General features: G+C 49.0%; 1 protein-coding gene across 3 annotated transcripts in view; it reads right to left on the minus strand.

Moving 5' to 3' along the window:
* Window positions 1-12,344, minus strand: part of FGF12 (fibroblast growth factor 12) — a 237,105-nt gene that overhangs the window by 102,773 nt on the left and 121,988 nt on the right. The window contains exon 1 of one of the 3 annotated variants that reach the window (XM_030494924.1): window positions 1,702-3,450. The exons of the other annotated variants lie outside the window; for them this stretch is intronic. Coding sequence (XP_030350784.1) covers window positions 1,702-1,900 — 199 coding nt within the window. The 5' untranslated portion in view covers window positions 1,901-3,450. Of the gene's footprint in view, window positions 1-1,701; window positions 3,451-12,344 lie in introns of those variants that run through there. 3 annotated transcript variants of the gene reach the window in all.

Here is a 12,344-nt window from a genome sequence, read left to right on the forward strand (position 1 = left end):
AAACTTTAGTGAGATCAAGCATCTTGGAATCCAGCTAACAGTTCAGATTTCCCAGCCCTTTTTAGCCCTTGAGGGACCTCATTTATTAGCAGATGGAGATGAGAAGGAAATAGGAATGGGGAAGAATTTCACCAATGAGACTCCCAGGTCCCACTCATGATCCTACAAAGAGTGATTCCTGACACAAAATGACCACACTTCTGGGGCAAGAGCCCTCTTTCAGAATGGGCTCACAGTTTAACTAATATTTAGGGTGGTCCAGCAAGCTACCACTAATCATAACTTGAGAAAATGAAAAAAAGGGCCATTTCTTTCCCTTTGAATATTTCAAGCCATGCTATATTTCAGATATTTTGCATCCTCTTTTGGTAACTGCTTTAAAACAGACCATTGAAGAGTGGTTTTCCCTGCCTAACCCATGCATTGTGAATCCTGAAGCTAAATACAGTCCCTGCCCCACAGCCTATGGATCAAGAGTGCTGACAGCAATACAAAATAATTTTTCTTTCCCCTTTGTTGACAACAGTAAATGGCATTCTACATGTGAGAGGCTTTCCTCCTACTTCTTTTTGTTCCTCACTTGAGTACAGGTCCTGTACCTCAAACTACAGACCAGAAGAGCTAGCTCTGACACCTTGCTGTAGAGGCATGACGGGTAGACTTCAGGTGTGGAGAAGGGGCTTCAAGAAGAGACTCATGAAAAACAAAATACTAACATATATGGAAAACATGGGAGGATTACACAGGTTGATGGTACATCCCAAAGAGGTGAGTAAACGAGTATCACTCTGTTTTATCCATGATACTAAAGCACACCTGAGAAAAGTCCATGATCACAGCAGCTTCTTAATGCAATCTCTGTTTTCTTACCTTAGTGGTGATTTATAGCAGTAAAATATAAAGGAAGAAGTCAATAATAATTCCACTGAGAAATCGCAGAGGGCCTATTCTTGCCAGGTACCGAGTTCTCACACCTACCAAGGACGGATGAGAACACAAAGCTCCACTCAGAACTGAAACTGTGGGTGCTGGGACTTCATTGTGGAAATGTGAGCAACACGTACAGTAGAGCTGAAGTTTTCCACAAGGAACCAAGACTGAGCACATACATGCACAAAAAGATAAAGGAAAGAAGGGGGGTGGGGGAGACTACCAAAAAAGCATTTCTGGGTCCTTGCAAGCTCAATATTAGGTGTAACAGCCGTGCAAACTGCTGTCTAAGTAGCCTTCTAAGCTAATGAAATTCCCTATGCAACTCTGCTTGTGAAGTAGCACTTGATGGATCTAGTTATCAAATGACCACAATTCTAATTGATCCTCAGTTTATCGATTTCCTTGTCACTATGCAGAAAATAAGAGGAGACTGTTCAAAAAACATGGCTACAGGGAGGTGGAAAAATACAATTCTGAGTTAAGCTAGCACAAACGAAGCCACTGGGTCTCTCCCGCCGGAGGACCCGCTTTGCTCACGCTTCACAGCGGTGGCGGGATGCTGGCGGCGGGCGGGTGCCTACCCATCCCACCAACCCGCGGAAGGAGAACCACCAGGACCCAGGCGAAACTTGTGTGCGAAGCAAGCCCGTCCCCAGACGGTACCCGGCGGTGCCGGGAGAGCCCAGCGCCGGGGCAGCCATCCCGGCGGGTCTGGGGCTGCCCCACCCCGCGGAGCGGGTCTCCACGGCACCGACCAGCCGTACTCACCCGGTCTTCTCCTCACCGGCCTTTTCCTGCCACTGCAGAAGCGTACTTTGCTGAAGACCCCTAGGACGTGCCTCTCACAGAGGGAGCGTCCGTCCTTGCTGGGGCTGGAGCGGCGCTTGGAGGCGGACACCCGGTCGCTGTTGGACTCCCTCGCCTGCCGCTTCTGCCGGATCAACGAGCTGGCGATAGCCGCTGCCATCGCCGCTCATGGGCCCCCCTGCGCCGCGCCGCTCCGGGGGCCGCCACCCGGGCGCTGGGGCCGAGCCGCCGCCGCGCCCCGCGGGGACGGGGGACGGAGACGCCCCGCTTAACGCGCTGCGGCCCCGAGTCCCGGCGCCGGGGAGGGCTCAGCCGGCCAGGCGGAGCAGGGCGCCCGGGCTAACAACCATGGTTGGGCGTTGGACCCCGCCGCCCATGGGTCTGTCCCCGGGGAGCGCAAATCCCGGCGCGGGCGGCCGTCGGCGAGACCCCTGGCCGAGCTGGCAGCGCCCCGCGGCTTGTAAATCCGGGAGGCGGCTGTCCCACTTGTAATGGTCCGCCGGCGACAGCTGTGTCCAAAGGATAGAGTGTGGGGAAGGGGATTCGCGGAGGATCCGCGGGTCCCTGCGGCGCGGTGCCGTGCCGTGCCGCTCCGCTCCGCCCGGGCGCAGGCGGCGTCGCTTCCTCCTGCCGGCCTCCCTCCGGCGAGGGGCCGTGGGGTGAGTCAGAGTCCCCCCGGCCCGTGGCCGGCCCCGGCCCCAGCGCGGTGGCTCCGAAGCGCGGCGCGGCAGTGCGCGCACATGGACGCGGCTCTGCTCCGCACCCGCGGCCGGGCTCAGGGCGAGCCGCGCTGCATTTCTGTTTGCACTCCTCCTCTTCCTCTATTCCCCCCCTCCCCACTCCGCTCGCATAGAGGGCGGGAGGGGAAGGAAAAAGCAGAAAAGCAGCCACGGGAAAAAGCACCAGGCCAGCAAACAAACAGAAAAAGAAGGTATGCAATTAAATTACTTAAAAAAAATATAAAAATTAAAAAAAAAAAAAAAGAAAGAGTCCCCCGGCCGCGGGTGCGGGCTCACATCGCCGCAGCTCGGCTCCCCGGGCTCACAGCGCCATGGTTGGCGAAGCTCTCCCAGCCCTGCTCGCCGCCTCTGCCCCGGCAGCGGCTCTCCCCTACAGCAGCAACCCACATCGTCCGGCCCGGCGGGAGGCCGCGGAGCTCTCGGCACCGGGGCGGCTCCGGGCTCAGCTGCCGCGGCGGGGACAGCGGCGGGAGGAGCGATGAAAGGTGGGGAGGAGGAGGAGAGCGGAGAGAGTGGGGGGGGTGCCGCTGCTGCTGCTCCGTGCGGAGCTCAGGGTGCTCCGCGGTGCCACCCGACGGCGGCGGCGCCGGGAGGAGCCGAGCCGCGCCCGCTACCCGTCTGCATCCTCCGGCCCGGCCCGGGAAGGGGGGAGCGAGGCGAGGCGGGGGGAGGAGAGGGGAGGGAGGGGCTGGGGAAGCCCCCCTGGACTCTCACGCCACGCGGGGCTGCTGCCAAGGCGGCGGGGAGCCCCGCAACCGCCGGGACGGGCTGGGCTGGTCGGGTCGGTGCCGGCCGGGAGCTGGGCTCCGGGCTCGGGGGGAATTGCAGCTGCTCCAGCTCGCCCTTCTCTACGCAATCGTACGTGATCGAGGTTTGGATGAGAAAAATCGCGCAGGCAGAGCGAGGCAACTGCAGCTTCGCGGCGGCCCTGCCCCTCCGCCCGGGCAGGGCAGCCCCCGAGCCGGGGAGCCGGGCTTCCCCCGCGCCGCAGCCCCGCCCGGCCCTCGGGGGAGCCACCTGCCATTGTGCAGCCACCCGGCCACCCCCTCGGCCCTTGCTGTAGGTGCCCGGGCACCCAGGCTCAGCAGCCGACCATCTCCATGGCTTTCCCTGCTTCTCCGTGCAAGCACAGAGAGGGCGACAGCCCCGGCACCCCAAGGGCTGAGCTGCCGGGGGAGCCAGTGCCTCGCCTGGGGAGCCTGCAAGGCGACTGCAGTGGTGGGCGCTGCCGCGATGGGTCTGGTCAGAGCGGTCCCACGGCAGCCCACCAGTTTATCAGCAGGTGGTCTGCTCCGGCCGGCCCGCGGGAGCCGGGCGGGCTCCCTCCTTTCTCCAGCCACAAAGCTGCACCGAACAAAATTTTAAGGTGCAGAAATACATCTCTGGTTATCCAGATGAGTAACTGCTGTTGCTGCCCTAAGAACGGTGCTCTCCAGGTTTCAGGTTCAAGTAAGAGCTAACAAGTGTATGTGCAGGAAGTGATGAGCATCTTGCATCTCGGAGGAGCATACAGAGGTTGGGGTGGAAGGAAACGGGATCTCAGCTGGGGAGAGAAGACCTGCCTCAACTACACTTTAGCGAGTACCAATGGCAGGAAGAGACCAACCCAGTCCTGAAGGTGTAGGGTTGAAGCATGTACCCAGCTGAAAAGGACAGTTTAAACCAGTTGGTGACAACCCCTGGGAATTACCAACTTCAGCAAAATAATCTTTTTAACTGCTTCATTGCAAGAACTTAATCTCTAAACTATTTTAATGTATTAGGGGAAAAATGCAACTGAAACAGCCACCTGCTATGACTATAAAGATTACCTAAGTTCCAGCGTTACTTCCTGATTTTCACTCTTACTCCCTGTGCATGCCAAAATGAGGTGGAATCAGGTTCCCCAGGAGAGAACAGGGGAGGAAGATATTCAGAACCTTTTGGCAAATATAGATGTTTGGCTATTGATCTTTTTTTAACCTCTGCCAACTTTTTTGAGCAGATTTCACTGTCCCAATCAATAAAGATTTTTCTTCCCTTTCCTGTAACTAAAATGCTTCATATTTTAATTTTCTCTGCTGGATTATTTCACTTGACATCAAAGAGTGTTGCAGTACAAGGTACAGCCATGGCCTAAAGACAGCTGTTTGCAATCAGAGAATCAAGGTCTGAAATGCCAGAGAATTATCCAAAGCTTCACCTTCAAAGGGTATGAGAAAATCTGGTATCTTCCAAAGAACGAGGTTTTCCATATATATATTAAGATACTTTTTTGCCTGTAGTCTTCAAATCACTGGTGAAAGAATGATGGTTTATTCCACCCCATACTAGATAACTTTCAGTTATTCAGCATGTGATCAATTTGTTTTCTTGTGTAGCTGTAAACTAAGAGAAGCAGCTCTGCATTTAAAAATGATCCTAATCAGTGATAAAGTTGGTCACAGTAGTTTTTTTTCCTGGTGATTTGTGAATCTGAAAAGAGAGCTGCTGCAACTCTAAGAAGAAATCCTTCTCCCAGGTCTCTGTGCTTCTGCAGTGATGGAATTAAAGCAGAGCTTGTGAAACTGAATATAATGTTGCATTTCCTAACATGAAGGTCTGTCTGTCGTTTTAGTTGGCCAAGGAGTCCACGGGTTTGGTTCTGAATGCAGGTACAGTGCCATAAACTCCTGGTGACACTACTGGCATGCACATCTGCTCTGCACCACTCTGGATCATGCCCCAACTTCACCCATGAGAGCCCATGCTTTCATAAACACCAAGTAACCCCAGAGTGGTCTCGAGGTGGGGAACTGAAGGCCAACCTCACAATGTACCTGCACTGTCATTCTTGCAGGTGAAACATAACTTTTGGTGGGCTACTAAGTGAAACAGAAAAGTCTCCATGTGCTTTGGTCTCTGCCAATGGGAGTTCAACCCTGCAACTTCCAATTGGGTAAATGGGGCTCAAAACATCTCCCATTTCATCTCTATCAGCTACTCCTCTTTGGGGGTAGCGTAGCCTATGCTGTTCCGTACCAACTAGCCCTAGCTGAATCCAGGGGCTGCATTCCTCATTGCCAGCAATGGAAGCTGAATTATTCAACCAAACTGGGCCAATTTTTCCTTAAGGCACTTTTTTTTTTTTTTTTTTTTTAACATATGTATCTAAATTTAATGTAACACAATATGATACAATAATCTCTATTGTATACAATTATTAAGGTAACTTTTCTCCTGTTTCTTTTTCCCTGGGCTCCCTCCTCACCTCCAGTCTGTCCCAGTGTGGAAAGTTACATGGTGCGCACTATGAAGAGGGGAGGAGAGAACAGCACTGATTCATAAAACAAACAAGCAAGACAGCATTTTGATCATGCTAGAGAGACATGCCAATGCCCTCCTGCAGTTTGTGGAGAAAGGCCCCATCCTTCACACAGGAGAAGGCAGAGGGTCAGTCTCCCCATGGCTGTTGGAGAATCAGACTTGCGATGCTTATTAAATATCCCCCCCACACCCTAAGCATACAGGAGCCTATGTACTAGGCACTTGCTATGGAAGGAGGCCAATATAAAGATTTCAAGACATTGTCATTTCTGAGATTTTGTTCGCTTGACAAATAAACTCTTCTGTCCCCAGTGCTGAGGCTTAAAATGAAGGGCTGGCTAAATTTCAGAGCTCTGGTGGCTTGAACAGAGAAGAGATCTAGAACTGCATTCCCTTACCTTCCTAAACAGAATGATCTATCTAGGTCAAAACGGAGGTTATTGGCATCTTTCCTTAGTGAAGTGTAATAATTCCCGCAGGGTTGCTAACAGAATATCCTGTTTACTTTTCATAGAGCCTTCAAAAGCCATGGGCTATATTCTGTAGATTCAGTCATTAGGCGTATTTCTGCTTTACTAATTCTGTATGCACAGAGCGAACTACAGATAGAAGTATACGCAGGTTTTTTGCTGTTTTATCTGCATAGCTACTGAAAACATATGCATGAAAGTTAAGGAAGAGATTTAAATTTAATACCACTTTAATATATATGTGTGTATTGCTGTAGTTGACTGGGGAAAAGAAAGACGCCCATCCCTGGCCGATAATTATGAATGGCCTAATTCACCATTTTACAGCAGCATAGCAACGAATCTCTTCCAATAGGAAGGCACGGTTGAGTTTGAAAGTCTGCATGCAGACACCTCTTAAGAATTGTACCCAATTTCCACGCTGTGTAAATTACATCTAAAATGTGCATTGCCAGGGCTGCTTCTTAAGCAGAATTAAGTCCATATCCATGTTTTATTAACTTTATCCTTTCCAGGGAAGCCCCTTGTTGCATGTCTAGCATAATTAAACCTCACGCAGCTTTGGCATTCCTCAGTCTCTCTGTGTGAGACTGGGGTAGACGTTTAAAAAAAACCATGCCTGAGTAACCTGATAGAGAAAAGACAAGACCTTGCAGTATTTTACCCATTTTGTGTGCAGGGTAATTCTGTTTACAATGCATGGGTTTCTATCTATGTTTGGATGACTAATAAGAATTCACATCTCCACTTAAAAATATGCTATTCAGGGAGAGATCTGGCCCTAAAACAGCAGCAGAGTACGAAAACTGGCTGGCTTTCTGGGCTTTTCTCAGACAGCTGAGCTCTGAGCTGTCTAGGCCTTTTAATAAACACAGAAGAGCCTGTATCATATGATTGCTATATTAAAATAATCTATTTAATGGGCCCCTCACCCCCTTTTTTTGACTTTAAAGATTCAATTAAAACAAAATCTACAACTCATCACGAGGAGTATTCATTAGCCTACCTGGTGCCTTTAGAAACAGCTCTAGCCTAGGGAGAAGTTGGGCTTGTCTGTCTTCAAGCTAGTGGCAGGTAAGCAGTTATGCAGATTTCAGAATGAAACCACTGCTGCAAAGACTGGTCACAAGCAGCACCAACACAATGAAACCAAGTGGAGCCCAGAAAAAAAATAAATATTTCTACTTGGATTTTATATGTTCATATACATTTTTTTCCTTTTGAAGAGAGGATTTCTACTTAACAGAAGATTTTCTCTCTCTTCAGTGACTTGTCACCTCTACCAGATGGAGGCAGGGAAACACAAGAAAGCTTTGCTTGAGGAAAACCATGGCTGTCTAGGAATGAAAATGCCATGATGCATTTCTCTTCAAGAAGCCTTCTGCATGGCTGAAAAGACTTTGTCTCCTGGGTTCTGGAAGTACCTGCTGGGAACAGCAGGAAGGTACACTGTCTAGGGTCAATTCTGCTGCCTACGCCTTGCTCCAAAAGTCATCTCCCCAAAAGCAAGCCTGAAAATGAGTAGTAGCAGGGAGCATCTGAAACTGTTCCCACACATGAAGAGACACCTCCCTGCAGACAGGCCAGCACCTATCTCACATGTCAGCGCAAGACCTGGGGCTTGTTCAAGATGGGCTCATCTCAAAGCTGCTGTTATCACCCCAACAGTCCCGTTCACCAGCCATTCTACCATCGCCTTCCCCAGTGGGATCAGGGTATGAAAAACTGCTGTCCTTGCATTATGTGCTTCAATTGTGGCTTCATCAGTGGCAGGAGTCCAAGGGAATGGGCCTGCGAACACCTGCCCAGTGACAGCTCCACACAGCACTTCAATCATTAAGGTGATGCAAGGAGGAGGCCCCATTGAAGGGTCTCTACCATGGAGCAAAGAAAGGATTGATATTTGCAGATAACCTTGTGCAAGGCAGAGCCAAGACCCCTCTTTTCCTGAGCAAGGGACACACAGCTAACCAGCTGCTCCAGGCTTAGAAGCACCCATCTAAACATACTGAGAAAACTCAAGTTATCTTCTTGCCTGTACTATAGCCACTGAGTTTAAAAGACAGGACAGACAACTGTCTCCCTTCCTTTCACCCTCCGCCTCTTCTTCCTCACTGGTTTTCTCCCAACCTCCAGCAACTCCCTCCACTCACCCCCTTTAGGAACTTTTTCACATGTGGCCACCCATCTAATAGCCCTAAGCCACAGGAACTGCAAGGAACGGGGAGGGGAGGGAGAGCATGGACTTGAGATTTCATCCCAGGTCTTACATCTGCATTCACAGCATGCAAGAACAAGGAAAAGACAAGGTGCATCCTTGTGCTTTTAATGTAAATCAGGAGCTTGAGGCTGAAATAGGTGAAGTAGCCATACCAGAACAACTCCAGTTGTGAGCCTGAGACTGAATACACACACATCATGCCCTTCTCCTTCTGAAGCAGAGACGTAGTCCTCAAACCTCAGGGTAGCAGCACTTTCATGAACAAGACAACTCCTACAAGCTTCCCCTCCCTGGGGGAGGTCAGCCATCCCCATCGGTCTTTTTGAATCCTATTTGATGACAGCCTGTGGCCCATTTGGCCTACAGTTTCAATATTGCAAAAGGTACCCAGTTTCCATGGACACTGAACCTGGTTGTGTCCAGCTTTACATCTCACCTGACTGAGGGGTCTAAGGGGCTACCTATGCTTTTTCCATCTCCCTGGGAGGAAGGAAAACTGTTCAAGCTGTAAAATCTCCTCACATTGTAACCATGCAGCCAGACACTGATTCCAAGCAAAACCATTTTCAAGCATGTCAGGAAAAGCCTTTCAATTTAAAGTTTCCATCAAGCTGACTTTGCTGAAAGTCAAACAGATCCTTCCTGATTAGATCTTGGCTAAGGCAAAACAGCCCGATTATGTGATTGAGAATGATAAAAAGAAGGGAGGGAGAACAAAACCCCTATCACGTTCCTCCAGCAGGGCTGTGGGACTGTCTACTCCACAGCAGGTCAAGGCTTGGAGACTGGAGACATCAGCCTCTTTAATGCACCTGTGTTGCACTGGCATAGGCCAAGATGGGAGGAAGGGAGAGGAACTGCAAGGAGAAATTACAAACTCCCTCCAGACCCATAAATCTCTCTATCTGCACATAATGGATTCTGCCAGACCTAAAGAGGTCTTGGAAAGTTCCCTGACCCCAAACTTCACTTGTCTCTTCATCCAACCTCCAAATCCATAAGAAGCCCAGCATTTGCAGCCTGAGCTAGGTCATATCTCAAATCCTGCTCGGTCAGAAGAGCAATGCTTCAGAGGGCAGCCCATTACTCTGTCACCCAGCAAAGGCTTCTTGCGGTTCGGAGAGCTCACAGGAAATGCAGTGACTCTGACAAAACCTTGTACTGCCACTGCCATCAAACTCTGCAGAACAGGAGAGCTGGGACATTAATCCTGTCCTCAGGATGCCTCTGAAATTACATACATCCAAATTACATCTTATTTAACCAAACCTGTTTATTTCTCCCACCTACTGCAAGGACATACTCAACACTAAATGTAAACATGAGATTACAGCTGTTGTACAGCTAGGAAAAAGTTTGAAGACTCCCTCATCCCCTGCTGACCTAAAGCGGTGGGTAAAAAAGATCTGAGTGAATAATACATCACTTCTCCCACATACCCCTGGCCTCCAAACACACGTCTTGCTATTTAAATTGTAATTTATTTCCCTTCCCAGCAATATATCAACTTTTCTATCTCCTCAGTAAAATAAAGTCTCATATCCTCTCTCCCCAGATTCTCACAGCTAGGGCAACCCAGACACCAGTAAAGACATCAGTAGCCTGAAAGGAAATCTAAGTTTGCCAAGGATACAAAGACTGATGCAGTAGTAATTAATGATCACAGCAAGTCTGGTGAAGAGAATAAACTGAACTGACATGAAAATGGAGTTCATAGAAGCAAGTTTCATTTTAATGCAGCTATACCAAACCTCCCGGGATAAACTATTTAGTCTGTATTACTTCAAGACTCAGCACTCTTTTTTTCCCCAGAAAGCAGTGATTCTGGGAATTGGGAAGCATGAGAGAGATACAGCTGAACAGGACCTTTCTCCACAGAACTGCAGCTAATAGACTGCAAGCCCAAGCCCATGGGCGCACACATGGAACAATAGGGAGCAGAAGCAGAAATGCTCTGTCAAGTTTGTACCTAATGCAGCAAACACCAGTATAACAAGAGTCACAAAGTCTGGTTGCCAGGCTTCAAAATTGTAAGGGATCAGAATATAGCTCCAGGAGGGTCTGAGGTCTACAGGGAATATGGATCTAGTGAGACACTTGAACAGTCTTTTTTGTTGCGGTAATAAACACATCTACAGGGGATTCACATGGGGCCACCCTGTGAATATGCCCTTGGTACTCAGCTGTATTTAGCCCATTAATTCTGTGATCACTGGTAGTTTGCTGTTGCTGAAAATCTGGCCACAGAAGAAAAATGGTTGAGATCCTCTGTATCCAAGAGAATGACAGAGAAGACTTGGCCCTGGCTGTGAAATCTCTCACCGCTCAGTAAGAACATTTTCGAAAGGAGGGGCTCTTTCAATCCGACAAAGTCAGAATGAGAGCTGGAGGCTATGAGTCAAGGCAAGGCTCATGTTTATTGTTAATAGCAAAGGTAATTCATCAAGAGAATGGTATGGCAAGAGTTGTGATGGATTCTCTATCATTTCACGCTAAGAGCCAACCTCTTTCAAAAATAGATGAGCTGGTATAATCGTGTCCAGGGTACAAATGACCCTGGAGAGGTCACCCCTGTACTATGCCAGCAGTACCTTCATCATCACTGTCAAGGTTCGTCTGATCCCTGCTTAGGGACCTGCAGCAATGGAAATCCCACAGCTCCCTTGGGAATGTGGCTCTGCACCACCCTCAGTTGAGAAAGGGTCTTCCTAACATCTAATCCAAATCCCACTTCTCTAGAGGTTTCTTGCCCTGTTGATATGTCTGCCACAGAGGACTTACCAGGGTTGCTCTGTGCAGCCCTGACTTGAGTGAAACAGGTGACAAGACTGTGTAATCACAAATAGTCCCTTCCACCTAATTTCAGAGACTCACCCAGCGTCTGTCAGTGTTAGAACACTGCTAATATGAACAGAAATCCACAGATTCCACAGATAATATGAACAGAAAATCCACTGTTCAGAAAATCTTGGGTTCAAAGTTCTGTTTCTTCCCCACAAGGAGTGAAAATGAGACCTTTTGGAGGTCACAATGTAATGCCAGAAGAGCAAGAAAGCACACTGCTGTGGTAGAACTGGTGGTCTTGCCACTTTCAGGATCAAGGCTCAAGTATTTGCACAAGGCAGAGCAGCAGCATGAACCTGGATCTTTAAATCCCTGTGCACAGGCTCTTCTGAAATGACTATTTCCTTTCTCCCTCCCACAGTTTTGATGTGGCATTTTTCAAGGGAAAAAAGCACCACTAGTGACTGTTTGGCTGCTCCTTCTGCAGGCATCCATCACAGCCTCCCAACCCATATCACTCATACATGTGTCTGACACAAATTACAGTTTTGGCCTTTTCTGCCCTCAGATTGCTGAACTTCTGAAAAGCAGAAGCTGCAATAGCTGCTCTAACCACTTTGTAGGGCTCTTCTGGGGCTTTCTAACAATAGGTTTTGGACATGGGCAATCCTGTTTCCTTTCCTGTTTTCATAGCTCCTGTCTTGGACAAGGAATCCCTTTACAGTGTGTTTTCTTTCCTCCTCACTGGCCATGCTTGCCTGTCCTCCCCCTTCATATGCATGTTTCTTTTCCCACTTCAGGGAAAGAGTTAGTTTTAGTTTGGTTTTATTCCTTCATATAACACAAAACCCCATTATTCAGTTAAAGGGTTGTTGGAGCCCGCTACAAACAAGTCATTGATTGAACCTGGTGTCCAGAGAATACTCCAGTAAAACAGTAGAAATAAGCAGAGAGAGCAATGCCTTGTATCAAGCATGGAGAAATAGGCAACAGACCCTGCTTAGTTTTCAAAGTCATGTCCTAAAGCCTTCCATTTTGAATGCATGTGAGTCCTTCATGGGGAGAGGTCAGGATCCCCTGAGTTTCCCTTTGTAAGCCCACAAA

The sequence above is a fragment of the Strigops habroptila genome, chromosome 8, assembly GCF_004027225.2.
Source record: "Strigops habroptila isolate Jane chromosome 8, bStrHab1.2.pri, whole genome shotgun sequence".
In the NCBI taxonomy this organism is placed as follows: domain Eukaryota; kingdom Metazoa; phylum Chordata; class Aves; order Psittaciformes; family Psittacidae; genus Strigops; species Strigops habroptila.